A 19,897-nucleotide genomic window follows, 5' to 3' on the forward strand; every position below is an offset into this window, starting at 1 on the left:
TTAACAAAACTGATCAAACTTCTTAGTGGCCAAATAAAGTTCAGAATTTGTCATTCAAAGCACTAAAAAAAATTTTTAAATCACTAACTTCAGTGTAAGCTCTGACATTTTGAATTGCAAGATCGATCTTATTCATCTTTTATTTTCTCTTCCAATTGATATTCTTCAAATTTATACCTGAAGAATGATTTTAAATTGCTGTCACTAATTTTGACGTCAAGTAAATAGTTCAGAAATTTGTTCGTTCATTGTTGGAAGATTTACTGTGCTCCTCAGCCAAGTTTTTGGGGTTGTAACATATCTCTATGTCCCTTTTCTTAATGGACCAAGTCTGCTTTTGGTGTCTGGTAATTGGATAATTTTCATAATGTCTCAATTTGGATCTCTCCCTGTAGTTGTTGGTTTGCTTTTACTGCTTTCACTGCCATTTTAAAGGTTTGCTTCCACTATTACTGACTATAAAAGGCTTTTTGAGACTTAGTTTTCTGATCCTTTCTCTGTGGGAGTTTTCTGTTCAGAGATGTTTTGTGCATAGCTGCTGATTTGCTTTGTGGCACCTTTCTGGCTTAAAGCTGTACTCATGTTTTCTTGAAAAAAAGCTCATTGAATTTTTTTTAATTCTCAAGATGACTTTAGGTCTTTTTCTTGATTATTATTGCTGCCACAATTTTCTAAGCAGTGAATCGTATAGCTGCCAACATCTATTGTTGTGTGGTTTGATATCGTATGATTCTTTACAGACTGACCAAGGAGAAGGCACCTGTCTTTAGGCTTACACCTTGAAGTACTTGTGGTGATCTCAGCTGAAGTTATTGCTGAACAAGTCAGATCTCCGAATGAAATATAGTTTAATAGGTCACATCTTGTTTTGTTTTATTTAACAAGTTGGTCTTGCAGTGAAACATCAGCTTACAATGTTAAAATGTGATTTTAACAGTAAAACAGAAGCTTATTATTCAAATAAAATTGAGATAAACTTGAATAACCCAAACTATTTACGTGTAACATAATTTGAAAGACTTTAAAAATCACAACAAAAGTGACAATTAGAGTCATATTTACAGAATAACATAGGTCTATGGCACAAGAAAAATCCTTAGACCCATCAAGTCTGTGCTGGTCAAAAGCAACCAACTAACTCCTTTAATCCCTTATTCCTGCACTTAGCCGATAGCCTTGAATTCCTTGGCATTGCAAGTATACATCTGAACACCTCTTGAATGTTGTGAGGATTTCCGCCTTTACCACCCTTAAGATTGGTGAGTTCCAGATTCCCACCACACTCTATCTATTCCAACACTATCACAAACATTTAAACACTAGAAATAATTCCCTTCTCTATCACAGCTATAGATTTGATTTAACTGTTTCTGTCCATTCCCCGCTTGAAAATGTAGTAATGTCTCTCTGGATTAGTCATATAACTGATCCTGGACTTTTTCAACTTTAAATAGCCCTTTTCAGGTTTCAACCAAATACTTAAGGGTCTGGGATTTTAAAATAAAACTCTTACACCAAGGTAGCCTACTTTCTAACAGTTCTACATGATGTGCTTTCATCAGAAACTGTTTCAAAAATATAACTTCCATCATTACCTCTGTGAAGTGAATACAAAACCATCTGCCAAGCCACCCTTTGTTTTTCCTGAAGAAGAAAAAATCCTGATCCTTGTAAACTGAAAGTAAGTTGATATTTTTTAATGTTTTCTCTACCCACTCATAAACCACTCCCAATGTGGACACATTCCCATTTTCAGCCGAGGAACTCATTCTTTCAAACTGATTTATGAAACACATTCCTCCAGAAATGCTAACAAATTGGCCGTTAAACTCCCTTGTATGCACAGACCAATATCCACATGCCACTCGTTTAGAATCCAGATTCTAAAGTAAATGATTTATAAATTATACATGAGTTACACACCTTGCATCAATAACACTATTTGTTACATATTTAATTATGACTGCAACACAAGGTAATCACATGTATACCTTTCCTGATGATGGGATTATGCCTGAAATGTCGATTCTCCTGCTTCTCTGATGCTGCCTGACCTATTGTGCTTTTCCAGCGTCGCAGTCATGACTCTAATCTCCAGCATTTGCAATCCTCACTTTCTCCATAGGTATACCAAGGTCTGACTTGTTACATTAAACCATAAATCTAACTTCTTCATGTTTTTATGTCCAAATGCCCTCCAGACTCTCATCCTAGAGTGTTGCACTCTTCATCTAGAATGCATTTTGGAATGCGCAGCTCTGTTACATTATTGTCAGACTGATCCAGGGTCCTGGTGCCCTTTCACAGTAGCAAACAATCACAGTGACATTACCATGTGTTCAAATGTAGAGTATTCTACAAATGTAATAACTGAGAACTGTATTTATAAATTGTTACAATGCAAGATAATGGCAACCGCAGATTTAAATCGGATATGATCATATATTCATATTGTCTTTGTGTAGAGGATACTGACATACATTTTTTAACCGCTAATAAATTTGAGAATATCAAATATGGCACATCTGATTTAGTAAATCAAGTCAATGAGATAATAAAACAATCCCTGACAAGCAACATATATCAGTTATCATCAATGCCAGTGCTCATATACTAAGTACTCCTTCAGGAGATGATAAACATGTCATCCTGAGAGGCTCATTTAATTATGTAAGAGGAATGTGGGCATCATATTATATTGTGCTCTGTGCACGCTGTTAACATGTAAAGAGTAGCAGCTACAATTTGTCATGCATTTGGTGCCTTAGATTGTTTAGTAAAGCTTGGATATTCCACCTGAGTGCTTATTAAATCTCCCATAGTATTCTTTAGAAAATAATTGCACTGTTGTTGAATTAATCCTTTAATATATGGGTATATATTTAATATTAGCAAAAGGTTATTTTTTATATTTTATATCAACAAAGCTTTTCACTGTGCCTCAGTACACGTGACAATAAATTCAATTCAATTCAATTCAATTGAGGCTGTCCCAGTTATTGTATCTGGTTGATCACTGTCATTCCAGCTTATTTGCTAGCATCATGGTCCATTTGGTGTTAGCTTAAATTACTGATGTGGTATTTGAGGAAAAAATAACTGGATAAATAATATTTTAATTTAATTTGCGCGCCCATCTAAGCATATAGTATGTTGGTGTTAGAATTTATTGATAGACACCATTCATCATTGATTCTTTGTATTCCCTGGGGGACATCATCATGTTTTTGCCAGAGCTATATTGAGTAGTGTGGTACGTTGAAACATGATTAGAATATAAGTCAAACTGAGTTCTAGTAAAGCCTTCCTCTTCTATAATTCCCTGCTTCAACTTATTTTGCGAAACAACTTGACATTCATCAGGTAAATTCTTGATGTTTTCTTCGTCCTTCACATTATGTTCTTCGACAAAATCTGGGGAATTTCTGTCACCACCCGGGTTTCTCAGCGCCTGTTCTGCTGCTGAGGGATCTGAAGACTGTTCATTCCATCACATTGTCATGTCGTCATTAACAAGCTAATTTGTTCAGTCTTCACAGCCTGCACAGGTTCTGCATGAAAGAGACAATGCATGCAGTATTGGGCAAGGCTTCACTTGGCAGGTCAAATGCCTAAACTGAACTGCAGCCTGAATCTAAAGGTGGACCACAAGGAGGGCCCCCTACCTCCTATTTAGTCTATCTGCTTACAATGACTCATGACAAGGAAGTTGTGTATATTTTGATACTGATTTGGTGCTCCTTTGTCATGTAACATCCAGAAGGAGGCTGCAAACAGAAACATAGAGCATGATTTTCCCCTCCCTGAAGTTGCAGGAAAATCGGTGAACATGATAACTTAACCAAGGGAGAGTTCACAAATCAGATTCTTACTCTCAAGTTAAACTAGTGTAATGACCTTCACTTACCCTAGAAGGCAGTGTCAAAATCTCACCATCACAGGGCAAGAAGTCAAGTTATCTGGGTTTGCATCTCATTAATTTCTTCATATTCATTTCCCCTTCTCAATTAATTCATGTGAAAATTAGCAGCTCAGCGATTCCAAAGCTCACCGGTACAAAACCAAGTGGGTAGCTGTGGAGTTAGCTTCCCTGCCTCAAATCCAGGTGAATTCACAGCTGTGGCAGGAATCTTCCTCTAGTTCACACATTTAGATGCAACTGCTACAACAGCAGCAGATGCCTTGACAGTCACTGTCACGGTGGCACAGTGGTTAGCACTGCTGCCTCACAGCGCCAGAGACCCGGGTTCAATTCCTGCCTTAGGCGACTGACTGTGTGGAGTTTGCACATTCTCCCCGTGTCTGCGTGGGTTTCCTCCGGGTGCTCCGGTTTCCTCCCACAATCCAAAGATGTGCAGGTCAGGTGAATTGGCCATGCTAAATTGCCCGTAGTGTTAGGTAAGGGGTATGGGTGGGTTGCGCTTCGGCGGGTCGGTGTGGACTTGTTGGGCCGAAGGGCCTGTTTCCACACTGTAAGTAATCTAATCTAATCTACAGTCTCTTCCTGGACCCTGCAATGGCAATGTATCAGACTCGGAACATCGCGGAGGCTCAAGCATCAATTGTTCTCACAAATCGCCATTTTGCAGACAGCTGTTCTGCTCGGCACAGCAGCTCTCTGGCTGAGAATTAAAACTTTTGCAAAAGTAGAAGAGCAGCCAGCTTCTTGTTGGGAGGAACAACTTTAGAGGGAAATGTAATGGGACCTCCTGCAGGTCTGACAGTGTAAGAGGGCACCAATGAGGGAAGCTTGAGAAGTCAAATAGACACACTGAGGAGGAAAGGATGTCAGGGAGATAGGGTGAAACAAGCAAAGCATTTCCTCCGAAGATGTGAATTGCAGGTCGAATTTCATATAAATATTTCATTTTTCTCGTCTATCCTTAGTTTCCCTTCATGTTTGCTGCTGCTAGTGGAATAAAGAATCCTTGCTTCATGATCTTTGAGCTGTCTGTGTGTTTAAGTCTCCCATTACAGTCCTGTCAGAGTTAGCAGTAAGCAGTGTCCCACAGAATAGGCATTAAGACATGGCCATCCAGGTTGAAAGGCAGCTGAGCTGGGGAGGATTGCTGGAGAATTGAAACCTGCAATGTCCTTGATGGAGCCTGGAGCTACTTTGGGATCATTGCAGGCTCAGAAATTGACAGTGGAAACCAAAGCTTTAGGCCAAACCCTGGTAGCGACACTCCATGTACACTCCTCAATGTAGGAATGGCATTCCAGTCAGATATTTGACTTTCCAATGTGTAGGAAGGTGGACAGATTTGGAGAAAAAACTAGACACATCCAATAATTCAGTGATTGAAAATAGATTGAAGTTGCACAGCTGGTTATGGTGGTCTAGAGGCCTCACTACAAGAACACAGGTGGTTCATAACGGTCGGAGACTGAGGGGTGACCTTATAGAGGTTTAAAAAATTATGAGGGGCATGGATAGGATAAATAGACAAAGTCTTTTCCCTGGGGTTGGGGAGTCCAGAGCTAGAGGGCATAGGTTTAGGGTGAGAGGGGAAAGATATAAAAGAGACCTAAGGGGCAACTTTTTCACACAGAGGGTGGTGCGTGTATGGAAGGAGCTGCCAGAGGAAGTGGTGGAGGCTGGTACAATTGCAACTTTTAAAAGGCATTTGGATGGACATATGAATAGGAAGGGTTTGGAGGGATATGGGCTGGGTTCTGGCAGGTGGGACTAGATTGGGTTGGAATATCTGGTCGGCATGGACAGGTTGGATTGAAAGGTCTGTTTCCATCTGTACATCTCTATGACTCTATGACATTTCTGCAAGTTTCATTGTTCGTTATTCCATGCAATAAAATGATAAATTCTTTCGACTATGGAACAGATGTTTTAGCTTTTTTTTGTAAGCTAAAATGCATGCACAAACCTTGCTGTAGCCCAGCATTCTCCTGAATGTTTGCACTAAAATGGCTCTTGTGCCAAAGATATACAATTCACATCAGGGAGCCCACTTCCTCGTCAGGCCTACTAAGTTGTCACTTATCCTAATGTAGATGTCAAACATGTGATGCTGAGGTTTGCAGGTTCTGAGGCTTTGTGAGATCTGTTTGCAGTCGAAGAGTTAAAATGAGTAATGGATCTGTGAGTGTTAGGTAGCAGAGAGAAGATGGTATCGCTTACTCTTCAGGAACATAGAAGATGACTGCCTTTCTTCTTTTTCCATGTTATTTGTGAGCACTGACTCACACTGCTATCTACACCCAGGCTGAATGGGTGTGATGTGAGGGTTGATTTGATTCGCCAAGAATTTCAGTTTTGGATCCTGTTTTGTTTGTCATTTATATAAATGCTTTGGATGAGAATATAGAAGGCATGGTTAGTAAATTTGTGGATGACACCAAAGTGAAAAGGGTTTTCTAAGATTACAAAGAGATCTTGATCAAATGGGTCAATGGGCTGAAAAATGGCAGTTCCATCTGGATAAGTGCAAGTTATGACATTTGATACAATAAACAAGGGTAGGACTTATACAATTAATGGTAGGGCCTTGGGTAGTGTTGTAGAACAGAGGGACTGAAGGGTACAGGTATATAATTCTTTGAAGTATGCATCACATATAGACAGCGTGGTTAAAAAGGCATTTGGCAAGCTTACCTTCTTTGCTCAGTCCTTGGAGTATAGAAGTTGGGAAGTCATTTTGAGGTTGTACAGGATATTGGTGAGGCCTCTTCTGGAATAGTGTGTCCAGTTCTGGTTGCTTGGTTATAGGAAGCATATTATCCAGCTAGAGATGTTTATCAGGAAGTTGCCGAGTATGGAAAGTTTGAGTTATAAAGGCTGAATATTTTGGGACTTTTTTCACTGGAGCATGAGAAGTTAAGAGGTGCCCTGATAAATGTGCCCTGATGAACTTCAAAAAGGAAAGTTCCACCCAACAAATGGGTCTGGAACATTTGATATTATCAATAAAAGAATCATTACCAATTTTGCTAATTTTACACCTCTTGGCCCATTTATTTTTTGCATCATCATTTGTTTGCATTACATCATCACACTTTTAAAGTCATTGAGTCATATAGCTGTACAGCACGGAAACAGACACTTTGGTCTAACTCCTCCATGCTGGCCAGATATCCTAAACTAAGCTAGTCCCATTTGTGAGCAATTAGACCATATCCCTCTAAACCCATCCTCCAGATGCCTTTTAAATATTGTAATTGTACCAGCCTCCACCACTCCCTCTGACAGCTCATTCCATACACGCACCACCCTCTTTGTGAAAAAGTTGCCCCTAGGTCCCTTTTAAATTTTTCCCCTCTTACCCTAAACCTCTGCCTTCTACTTCTGGATTCTCCCACCCCAGGGAAAAGACCTTGTCTATTTACCCTATTCATGCCCCTCATGATTGTATAAACCTCTATAGGGTCACCCCTCAGCCTCTGATGCTCCAGGTAAAACAGCCCCAGCCTGCTCAGCTCTCCCTGTAGCTCAAACCCTCCAACCCTGGCAACATCCTTGTAAATCTTTTCTGAACCCTTTCAAGTTTCACAACATCCTTCCGATAGGAAGGAGACCAGAATCGCACACAGTATTCTAAAAGTGGCCTAACCAATGTCTTGTTTAGCTGCAACATGACTTCCCAACTCCTAGACTCAATGCACTGACCAATAAATGTTATTTTTTCTGCCTTCTGCCCAATTACACATCTTTATTTTTGTTCTTACTCATCACCTTCTGCCTGCTGCTGTTCTTGTTTAAAATCTGCTACATCTGCAAGGTTTTTTTTTGCAGTTCTGACAAAAGAACATTGACCTGAAAAGTTAATCGAGCTGCCTGACCTGCTGAATATTACCAGTGTATTCATGGTTGGTCTGTAACTGTTGTAGAGCCTGGGTAACTATTTAATTCAAAGACTGTGAACCCCTCTTTAACTGGAGCCATAAAAGTAGTATATTATTTTTCATGCCATGAAATTGTAACTATTTGTGTCACTCAAGCTATATGTTAATAGGGGAAGAGGAAACAACTGTTCAATTACTAGTTTTGAAAATTGATCAATATTTAAAAAGTCAAGACTTTTGTGTTGCAAACAATTAATTCATTTGATGCTGAGTTATTGCAGTGAGAAACTCCTTGGATCCCACACAGCCTTCATTCAGTATAAAGTTCTCAATATTTATCTGTGTCGTGTATCCATATTTATAGAAATAAAATTAAATGATTCAATATTACAGAATATCAAGTTCTCGTTTAATTGTAGATTAAGGGATACAAGTGTGTGAAAAAATGTGTCAGACCTAATATTTGATAATGGAATACTATTAAAGATAAAAATCACACCTTTTTTATGGATCAAGACAGGCACGCGTTGATGGATTTTCAATAATGAGTTCATTATAGTGTTCTTTTTTTGTGTTTAAAAAGTTTTATGAATTTTTAAGCATACTGTAAGATTGTCCTTTCACATAAACAGAGAAGCTGACAACACAGCAGGAGCTGTTTTGGCCCAATATCGGAGTTACTGACCCCCTTGCCAGTAGGAATAATTTTTCTCCACTTATTTTGTCACAATCACTCATTTTTTAAAAATATCTTATCTGTTCTAAAGAGAACATTCACAACTTTGCCAACCACTCCTCATAACTGAAGCTACTCATCCCTAGTAACATCTTATTGAAACTTCCTGGTATCCTTTCTTAGTTCATTACAACAAGTCTGATGCCCAATGTTTTCAAAAATGTCTCTGATGAGGCCTAAGTAGTGATGTACATAAGATCACTACTTATGTACATAAGAATATGATCATTATATTCTATTCCTCAATTTAAATCCAGTTAACCCATATGTTTTTCTAACTACATTATCAGCCACCTTTAAGGATTTGTTTGAACTGATCTTAAAGTTGGGAGAAAGTGAGGTCTGCAGATGCTGGAGATCAGAGCTGAAAATGTGTTGCTGGAAAAGCGCAGCAGGTCAGGCAGCATCCAGGGAACAGGAGAATCGACGTTTCGGGCATAAGCCCTTCTTCAGGAATGAGGAAAGTGTGTCCAGCAGGTTAATTCTTCTATAATTTCCTGCTTTGTCTCTTCTTCCTTATTTTGAATTATGGTATAACATGAGCAACCTTACAGGCCTCCAGAAATACATTCAGTGAGGATTGAAAGATTATGACCAATGTCTTTGCTACTTCTATCTTTGGTTCTTTCAGCAACCTAGATGCATTCCATCTGGAGCAGGTAACATCAATTTTCAGTTGTTATTTTTTTCTTCTAAAACTCATCTCTCCTCATTTCTTGCATGATTTGGAGGTGCCGGTATTAGACTGGAGTGTACAAAGTTAAAAATCACACAACATCAGGTTATAGTCAAACAGGTTAATTTGGAAGCACTAGCTTTCGGAGCACTGCTCCTTCATCGGGTAGTTGTGGTGTATAAGATCGTAGGACACAGAATTTATAGCAAAAGTTTACAGTGTGATGTAACTGAAATTATGTATTGAAAAAGACCTGGATTGTTTGTTAAGTCTCTCATCTTTTAGAATGGGCATGCTGGTTTCAGTTCTTTCATATGTAAATACCAGAACTTTCTTAAAGTTACATTCTCAAGTGAACTTTAATAATAGGTACCAAGTTGGCCCAGATAATACATTGATGGTGTGAGGTGCCCTGTGTGAGGCTGTCTGTGCCCCAATGTTCAGACTGATTCTAATCTAAAAAAGGGATTTACAGAATCTTACAGCCTTTATTTCCTGCAGCCTTTATATCAATTATCAAAGCAAAAAGCTTTTAGTGCTTTACTCACATCTCCTGTCTCTGCATGAACATTTTGTTTTGGGTCTGTAAAAGATTGAACTTTTTCTGAGATAAATATTTACACCTTTTATATGTTTACAAATTGTTTTAAGGTTCAATTCAATGGTGCCTGCTAGTATTTTGTCATAACCTTTCTGCCTCCTGAGTTAACATTTCCCATTCCCTTCTGTACTTTTCATAATCTTCCTGGTTAGGAACTGATGCTTGCACTTGACATTTGCCATGAACTATTTTAGTTTAATTATTATGCCTTTTGTCTTTCCCTTGGAAAAACATGAATCCATTCACCAAAAAGCGATAAAGAAAATGCACCTCACGTATCTGCCTGGTAACTATTGCTGTCCTTTCAGTGACTCTGAAGTAATGCAGGCTAATTTCACACTGAAAGGTGAAACCTCATTTTTTTTAATCTTAAGAATGTAGTGTATTCTTGTATTACAGAACCATATTATCATAATGCAGTAATTTTGTTTACATCTCAATGAACTGGATAAGAGCCAACTATCACACTGTGGAGAAAACGTACTTTATTACCAGTTGCTGTCACACAAATGATTAATCATGGTATTGTAAAGGTAGAATGTAGCCTATAATAAATAGTGTTAATGAGTTATACAACAATATTATCCACCACTCAGTATTGTACATATATTACTACTGATTACCTTGAGGTTGTCATGCAACATTAATCAAATTTCGATATATTTTCACTGAATTCATAAAATATAGTACACATGGCTCTTTATCTAAATGTGTCCACCAGCTTGTAACCTCAGGGTCTGGTTGTAATAAAGGTGGCATAGGAGGACTGACCAAAGGTGAATAATTTCCAATTGCTCCCAAGAATCTGGGTTGAGACACGGGGAAATAAGTGTACAGAGGGGTAAAAATAAATCCCAAATCTCAAGCATTTGAGTAGTTAAAGCCAAGTATTATGGGTGAGGTTAGACGAATCAAATATGTTTGTCCTGTAGAATTTAACTTGTGTTAACTGACAACCCATATGGACACACTATTGATGGTAGCATTGATTATGACAGCAGTGACTCAGTTGGGCGAAAGGTCAGAAAATGAATAAATCACCTGGACTAAATGGACTACACCAGGATTCTGAAGGAGATAGCTGAGAGGATTGTGGAGACATTGGTGATGATCTTTCAGGAACCACTGGAGTCGAGGAGGGTCCCAAAGGTCTGGAAAATAGCTAATGTAACAGTCCTCTTTAAAAAGGCAGAGAGGCAGAAGACAGGAAACTGTAGGGCAGGTAGCCTCACCTGTGTCGTTGGAAAGATTTTAGAATCCATTATTGAGGATGGGATTGTGAAGTACTTGGAAGTGTATGATGAAATAGGGCTGAGTCAGTATGGCCTCATCAAGGGGAGGTCAAGCCTGACAAATCTGTTAGGATTCATCAAAGAGTTAATGAGCAACTTAGACAAAGGAGAGCCAGTCGATGTGATCTATTTGGATTTCCAGAAGTCCTTTGACAAGATGCTACACAGGAGGCTGCTAATTAAGATTAGAGCCCATGGTGTGAGGGGCAAGGTACAGGCATGTATAGAGGATTGTGGATTAGTGGTGCTGGAAGAGCACAGCAGTTCAGGCAGCATCCGAGGACAGGCAAAATCGACGTTTCGGGCAAAAGCCCTTCATCAGGAATAAAGGCAGAAAGCCTGAAGTGTGGAGAGATAAGCTAGAGGAGGGTGGGGATGGGGAGACAGTAGCATAGAGTACAATAGGTGAGTGGGGGAGGGGATGAAGATGATAGGTCAGGGAGGAGAGGGTGGAGTGGATAGGTGAAAAAGGAGCTGGGCAGGTCGGACAAGTCAGGACAAGACAAGGGGACAGTGTTGTGCTGGAGGTTAGAAACTAGGATGAGGTGGGGTAAGGGGAAATGAGGAAGCTGTTGAAGTCCACATTGATGCCCTGGGGTTGAAGTGTTCCGAGGCGGAAGATGAGGCGTTCTTCCTCCAGGCGTCTGGTGGTGAGGGAGCGGTGGTGGAGGAGGCCCAGCACCTCCATATCCTCGGCAGAGTGGGAGGGGGAGTTGAAATGTTGGGCCACGGGGCGGTTTGGTTGATTGGTGCGGGTGTCTCGGAGATGTTCCCTAAAGCGCTCTGCTAGGAGGCGCCCAGTCTCCCCGATGTAGAGGACACCGCATCGGGAGCAACGGATACAATAAATGATATTAGTAGATGTGCAGGTAAAACTTTGATGGATATGGAAGGCTCCTTTAGGGCCTTGGATAGAGGTGAGGGAGGAGGTGTGGGCACAGGTTTTACACTTCCTGCGGTGGCAGGGGAAAGTGCCAGGATGGGAGGGTGGGTCATAGGGGGGCGTGGACCTGACCAGGTAGTCACGGAGGGAACGGTCTTTGCGGAAGACGGAGAGGGGTGGGGAGGGAAATATATCCCTGGTGGTGGGGTCTGTTTGGAGGTGGCGGAAATGTCGGCGGATGATTTGGTTTATGCAAAGGTTGGTAGGGTGGAAGGTGAGCACCAGGGGCGTTCTGTCCTTGTTGCGGTTGGAGGGGTTGGGTCTGAGGGCGGAGGTGCGGGATGTAGACGAGATGCGTTGGAAGGCATCTTTAACCACGTGGGAAGGGAAATTGCGGTCTCTAAAGAAGGAGGCCATCTGGTGTGTTCTATGGTGGAACTGGTCCTCCTGGGAGCAGATACGGCGGAGGCGGAGGAATTGGGAATACGGGATGGTATTTTTGCAAGAGATAAGGTGGGAGGAGGTGTAATCCAGGTAGCTGTGGGAGTCGGTGGGTTTATAGAAAATGTCAGTGTCAAGTCGGTCGTCATTAATGGATATGGTGAGCTCCAGGAAGGGGAGGGAGGTGTCAGAGATGGTCCAGGTAAATTTAAGATCAGGGTGGAATGTGTTGGTGAAGTTGATGAATTGCTCAACTTCCTCGCGGGAGCATGAGGTGGCGGCAATGCCTCGGAACACTTCAACCCCAGGGCATCAATGTGGACTTCAACAGCTTCCTCATTTCCCCTTACCCCACCTCATCCTAGTTTCTAACCTCCAGCACAACACTGTCCCCTTGTCTTGTCCGGACTTGTCCGACCTGCCCAGCTCCTTTTCCACCTATCCACTCCACCCTCTCCTCCCTGACCTATCACCTTCATCTCCTCCCCCACTGACCTATTGTACTCTATGCTACTCTCTCCCCACCCCCACCCTCCTCTCGCTTATCTCTCCACGCTTCAGGCTCTCTGCCTTTATTCCTGATGAAGGGCTTTTGCCCGAAACGTCGATTTTGCCTGTCCTCGGATGCTGCCTGAACTGCTGTGCTCTTCCAGCACCACTAATCCAGAATCTGGTTTCCAGCATCTGCAGTCATTGTTTTTACCTATGTGTATAGAATTGGCTGACTGGCAGAAGACAGAGAGTAGGGATAAAGTGGTCTTTTTCAGGATGGCAGCCGATGGTTAGTGGAGTTCCACAGGGGTCAGCGTTGGGACCACAACTATTCATGCTAGATAATAACGATCTGGGCGAAGAAACTGTGTGCATTGTTCTTAATTTTGTAAAGATAGGTAGAGATAGTATACAGGAGGTGGGGATGCTGCAGAAGGACTTGGATAGGCTATGATTGGTTAGGCCACTGTTGGAATATTGCGTGCAATTCTGGTCTCCTTCCTATCGGAAAGATGTTGTGAAACTTGAAAGGGTTCAGAAAAGATTACAAGGATGTTGCCAGGGTTGCGGGATCTGAGCTACAGGGAGAGGCTGAACAGGCTGGGGCTGTTTTGCCTGGAGTGTCAGAGGCTGAGGGGTGACCTTATTGAGGTTTACAAAATTATGAGGGGCATAGATAGGATAAATAGACAAAGTCTTTTCCCTGGGGTCAGGGAGTCCAGAACTAGAGGGCATAGGTTTAGGGTGAGAGGGGAAAGATATAAAAGAGACCTAAGGGGCAACTTTTTCACGCAGAAGATGGTACATGTATGGAATGAGCTGCCAGAGGAAGTGGTGGAGGCTGGTACAATTGCAACATTTAAGAGGCATTTGAATGGGTATATGAATAGGAAGGGTTTGGAGGGATATGGACTGGGTGCTGGCAAGTGGGACTAGATTGGGTTGGGATATCTGGTCGGCATGGACGGGTTGGACCGAAGGGTCTGTTTCCATGCTGTACATCTCTATGACTCTGAGTGTGGGCAAAGAAATGGCAGTTTGTACACAATACGGGAAAATGTAAGGTAATGCACTTCGGTAGGAAGAACGGGCACAGACTGTTTTCTAATTAGGAAAAGGCTTCAGAAATCTGAAGCAAAAAGGAACTTAACAGTCCTCGTTCAGGATTCTCTTAAGGTTAACATGGAGGTTCAGTTGACAGCTAAGAAAGTAAATACAATGTTAGCATTCATTTCAAGAGAGTCAGAATACGAGAGCAGAGATATACTGCTGAGGCTGTATAAGGCTCTGGTCAGACATCATTTTGGAATATTGTGAGCAGTTTTGGGCCTTGTATCTAAGGAAGGATGTACTGGCTTGGAGGAGGTCCGGGGAAGTTTACAAGAAATGATCCTGGGAGTGAAGAGCCTGTCACATGAGGTGCAGTTGATGACTCTGGGTCTCTACTCAATGGAAATTTGAAGAAATGTGGGGAGGTCTCTGAAACTTGGGAGTACTGGGAGTCCTAGATAGAGTGGATAGGGAGAAGATGTTTCCATGAGTAGGAGAGACTATGACCTGATGGCACACCCTCAGAATGAAGGGACAACTCTTATAACTGAGATGAGGAGGAATTTCTTCAGCCTGAGGATGGTGACTCTGTGGAGCTTATTACCTCAGAAGGCTGTTGAAGCCAGGTTATTGAGGGTATTTAAGACAGAAATAAATAGGGTCTTGATTAATAAGGGGATCAAAGATTATGGGGAGAAGGCAGGAGAATGGGGTTGAGAAACACATCAGCCATGATTGAATGACACGGCAGACTCAATGGGCTAATAGCTTAATTCTGCTCCCATATCTTATTGTCTTATGGTAGTATTCTTGTTCCTGTGTCATGGGTATGGGTTCAGTTTTAATTCCAGGGCATAAGAATAAAAGTCAAGCCTGACATTCCAGTGTAGTACAACACTGAGGCAATACTGGAACGTCCGATGTTAAACCGAGGACCTATCTGCCTTCTCAAATGAATGTAAAGATCCTATTGCACTGTTTTGAGGAATGGCAAGAAAGCTGTTGTTAATATTCTGGCCCATAATTCTCCCCCAAATGTCACAGAAACACATTATCGGGCCATTATTACATTGCTGATTGTGAGAGCTTGCAGTATGAAAAATGGTTGATGCATTGCATGCATTACAATAATAGCTACATTTCAAACTACATAAAGTACTTAAAGTGCTTGGGATATCAAGTAACTATGAAAGGTGCAGTATCAATACAAATGTGTTTATATCTGCTGTACAATGTGGATCTTGTTGGATGGAGGCAGAGTGAGGAACAATCAGTACTCCCAGCAGAGATGAAAACCACGTTGGAATTGAAATTTGTCTTGGACAGTGAAAGTGTTAAATATTATATTTCATAAACTCTATTGGCAAAGTATATACTGGAGTCTTATACTTTAATATTTATTTACAGAATTACAAATGAGTGTCGTACACTTCCCAACACAGCAACCACAGTTTAACTTTTCGTCTATTTAGAGGAGGCTCAAGTGTTATTACCCACATTTTGCATACCATTGCATTCAATTAGTATATAAATAATATTGCATGCTATGGTATGTGAAAAGCACTATGTAAATGTAAGTAGTTAGTGTTATAAAGTATATAATAGCGAATTAACAGTCTCTTTTACACTATACCCCATTCTGTTTTCCATTGTACAGAAACTGGGTGGCATGTAAAATGGGCTGCTTGTGGGCAACAGCATATAAGAAATTTTCACCCTGTTGAATGAAAGTGAGGAAGGATTTTAGAGCAGGCAGTGAAAACAATTGAAGTTTTAAACCAAGTCTCTAGACAAATAGTCGAGAGTGGGGTGCTGGAAAAGCACAGCAGGTTAGGCAGCATCCAAAGAGCAGGAGAATCAACTTTTTGGGCAACAGCCCTTCATCCTTTTGCCTGTAACGTCGATTCTCCTGCTCCTCAGATGCTTCCTGACCTGCTGTGCTTTTCTCGCACCCCACTCTTGACTCTGTTCAATCCAGCATCTGCAGTTCTCACTTTCTCCTCTAGATGAAATAGTTTAGTAGGAAAAACAATTTCTGGCATTTTTTATACATAATCATTTGAACAAAATTAAATAAACTAAAAATATTCTCTTCAACCTTTCTCAGATAAATGAAAGAAAGTTGTGGTCATCTCAAACTTAAACTTTATGAATTTAATTAATTGACATTTATGTATGGACAATGCAGTCAATGTATATAAGTGCTAAACAGTTGTTAAGATTTGTAAAAAAATCAAGGGAATAAAAGTTTGCATTCTCATAAATGGGGCAGCACAGTGGCTCAGTGGTTAGCACTGCTGCCTCACAGCGCCAGGGACCCAGATTTGATTCCACCTTGGGGCAATTGTCTGTGTGGAGTTTGCACATTCTCCCTGTGTCTGTGTGGATTTCCTCCAGGTGCTTCGGTTTTCTCCCATACTCCGAAGATGTGCAGGTTAGGTGCATTGGCCATGCTAAACTGCCCATAGAGTCCAGGAATATGCAGGCTAGGTGGGTTAGCCATTGCAAATGCAGAGTTACAGGGAAAGGGTAAGGGGGTGAGTCTGGGTGAGATCCTCTTCAGCAGGTTGGTGTGGACTCGAAGAACTGAATGGCCTGCTTCCACATTGTAGCGATTCAGTGGTTGTAAATATGTTAAAAGATCAGATATATCCATTGGCAATTTTTAAGATTGGAATGTATTCAAAATTAATTTTCCATGAAATATCCTAAAATCTTCTAACAAACTCTATGAACAGGTCCTAAAAATATCAAAATGAAATATTGCTAAAAAGGAAGACATGTTGCTGAAGCTTTAGATCTTGCTCTCTACAAGACCAATGCAAGAATGCTAAATATTGAACAATCACTACAATTTGCTTTATCGGAGAAATGGATACTGGCTAATTGGATAGTCAACATGGAATTCTAGGCTATCCAAGTTCCTAGGCAATTCAAAACAGTTGCAAAGCTTAAGCACATTCCATCTGTTTGCAGTGAACTGGGTCCTGTGTAGTCATTCCTAGCAAACATTCTTTCAGTTTGTAATACATAGATTATAGACTGTGCTCAACCAGCTTGCACTTATCAAAACCAAAGCAAAATGTCTGCTGTTTAGTTTGATTTCACAATTTGGCAATGTTTGCTGAACTATCCTAAGTGTACTAAGTAGAATTCCCTCAGTACATTAGACTGTATAGGACTAATAACCAATTTAAGAAAATCAGTTGAGCCACAATATGCATAGTGTGGCTTATTTACACTTGCTAGCAGCAACATACATTGATATGCAGTGACTCATTCTCTGAAATGAAAAGGAATATGTTCAGACCTTGCACCTGTATTAGCTTACCCAGGACTTCCCCAATGCTTTCTCCATGGCAATGCCTCAGCCTTTCGGGGGAGATGGTGACATATTGTCATTGGACTAATATTCAGTGACCGAAGCTAATCCTCTGGGGACATGGGCTGAAATCATAAAATGGCAGCTAGTGGAATTTAAATTGAATTGTTAAATCTGGAAACGAATGCCAGTTTCAGTAATGGTAACCATGAAACTATGGTTAATCATTGTAAAAACCTAATTGGTCCACTAATGTCCTTTAGAAAAGGAAATCTGCAATCCTTGTCTGGCCTGAATGTGACTCTGGATCTACAACAGTGTGGTTGACTCTGAAATAGTCTAGTAATTCACTCAATTCAAGGACAGTTAGGGATGGATGATAAATGCTGGCCATATCCTATGAAAGGGGAATAAAAAAACAATGATCACTTACCAATCAGCACCCTTTTCTTCTGTAAGGTAAATTGTCATTCTTGCATCTGTCTCAATGACTGAAAGACAAAATACTTTTGGCAGCATATCTCTCTTTTCAATAATATGCAAGTTCTGTACTGTCATGCAAAATATGAAATCGGCTTAGATTTAGCTTTTCAGAATGTTAGGTGGATGCCAATGCAGAATTTCTTTGAACTATCCTAATGGTTAGATCCTTTGCCTTTCAGGCGTTTTCAAAGAAGCTCTCTTTGTCTCTCTATTTTCACAGTATTATCTGCTATGAAGAGCAAATAAAAAGTTAAAAGTAAAACCTCAGTTTTGAATTATTAAACGCCTGAGAATTCTTTTCATTTGCAGGCAGCAAACATCCCACTTGCCACTGAACTCAGTATTGATGAATTCCATTTCAATGACTTCTCTCTTGACAATGATGCTATGATCACTGCAGCCCTCAGAATGTTTATGGAGCTCGGAATGGTGCAGAAATTCAAAATTGATTATGAGGTAATTTATCCAAATACAAACAGAATGATTTATAAAATGTAAGTTTTGTGCATTATTCATTATTTATCCTACAAATGTAAAATGTGTAAGAACGAAGCCTGAATTAATTTGCTGACAGTTGACATTTAGGCCTAACAGAAATTGACTGATGAATATTGACTCCTTCTCCTCATACTGAGGTCCCTCCTCCTGACCTTTGGCAGCTCATTCCATACACACACCATCCTCTGCATGAAAAATTGCCCATTAGTTTCCTTTTAAATCTTTCCCCCTCACCTTAAACCTAAACCCTCTAGTTCTGGACTCCCCGACCCTGGAAAGGGACTTTGACTATCCCCCCTATCCATGACCCTCCTTTTAAATTGACTCTTTGTATTCTACCATCACAATTGGATTTGCAACATAGAGTGGCCATCATCAGCAGGTTGCTTTGAACGTTTCCTTTTATTCTTGATTTGTTTTACTCAAAGTATCCACTCACCCTCATGCAACCTCAACTTCTCTGTTTCGCACAACGATGGTTACTGATTTAACATGTTGTCGAATACATAATTGCTGCTCAAGTGAGAAGCAAAATGTCACCATAAAATGTGCTGTTATAGTGAACTATGATAGAGGCTGGGGGAAATAACATCAATATTCTCTGAAGATTGAGAGGCAAGATCAATTTTTTTTGTGATGGAGGTGGGAATTGGCAATCAGGAATTTCCCCAAAATTGTGTGCCTACCAGGAAAGCCAGCAGATAGGGTTTGGTCTCCTGGAGGGTAGGACAGACCGAAGTGGGCTGATGCCAAGACAGAGGTAAAAACAATTACTGCAGATGCTGGAAACCAGATTCTGGATTAGTGGTGCTGAAGAGCTCAGCAGTTCAGGCAGCATCTAAGGAGCAGCGAAATCGACGTTTCGGGCAAAAGCCCTTCATCAGGAATAAAGGCAGAGAGCCTGAAGCGTGGAGAGATAAGCTAGGGGAGGGTGGGGGTGGGGAGAAAGTAGCATAGAGTACAATAGGTGAGTGGGGGAGGGGATGAAGGTGATAGGTCAGGGAGGAGAGGGTGGAGTGGATAGGTGGAAAAGGAGCTAGGCAGGTAGGACAAGTCCGGACAAGTCATGGGAACAGTGCTGAGCTGGACATTTGGAACTGGGGTGAGATGGGGGAAGGGGAAATGAGGAAACTGTTGAAGTCCACATTGATGCCCTGGGGTTGAAGTGTTCCGAGGCGGAAGATGATGCTTTCTTCCTCCAGGCGTCGGGTGGTGAGGGAGCAGCGGTGAAGGAGGCCCAGGACTTCCATGTCCTCGCCAGGCTCATCTCTGTTCACCGTTAACATTGACCTAGTTCTTTATTTCAGTGCAAGGACCCACCTCACACTCAGCCATTTGCACCACTGCTCCCTTCAATCCCCACCACCTCTTCTAATCTCCTTCCCTCCCTTTCAAGTTTCCTTCCATCTGCTTCAGCTCGTCTTCAATTGCCTTCAGCCCCTTCTTCACCCCCAAGCTACTTATACATTATTTACTTTACAAATAGAACTCACGTGCCCTATAATATTTGGAAGTATTTAGAAAGGCCAGACTCTGTTGAATTTTGCTTTAAAACGGTCATTTGAAAAACTTCCTCTTCAGAAGCTTACTTAATCTATCAAAACCATCAAACATACATTCCCC

At 41.1% G+C, this 19,897-nt stretch overlaps 1 protein-coding gene and 1 long non-coding RNA gene across 2 annotated transcripts in view; one reads left to right on the top strand and one right to left on the bottom strand.

Annotated features, from left to right (window-relative positions):
• The window catches only part of LOC122551515 (dual 3',5'-cyclic-AMP and -GMP phosphodiesterase 11A-like), a 411,702-nt gene that overhangs the window by 296,973 nt on the left and 94,832 nt on the right, over nucleotides 1–19,897 (top strand). The window contains exon 11 of the mRNA XM_043693531.2: nucleotides 18,086–18,232. Within this exon, the coding sequence (XP_043549466.1) occupies nucleotides 18,086–18,232 (147 nt within the window). The remainder of the gene's footprint in view (nucleotides 1–18,085; nucleotides 18,233–19,897) is intronic.
• The window catches only part of LOC122551518 (uncharacterized), a 74,900-nt gene that overhangs the window by 34,606 nt on the left and 20,397 nt on the right, over nucleotides 1–19,897 (bottom strand). Inside the window, exon 2 of the long non-coding RNA XR_015757663.1 lies at nucleotides 17,727–17,784. This is a non-coding gene — a long non-coding RNA (uncharacterized LOC122551518). The remainder of the gene's footprint in view (nucleotides 1–17,726; nucleotides 17,785–19,897) is intronic.

The sequence above is a fragment of the Chiloscyllium plagiosum genome, unplaced genomic scaffold (assembly GCF_037043375.1).
Source record: "Chiloscyllium plagiosum isolate Xiang-an unplaced genomic scaffold, Cpla_swu_hap1 HiC_scaffold_7, whole genome shotgun sequence".
Lineage (NCBI taxonomy): Eukaryota > Metazoa > Chordata > Chondrichthyes > Orectolobiformes > Hemiscylliidae > Chiloscyllium > Chiloscyllium plagiosum.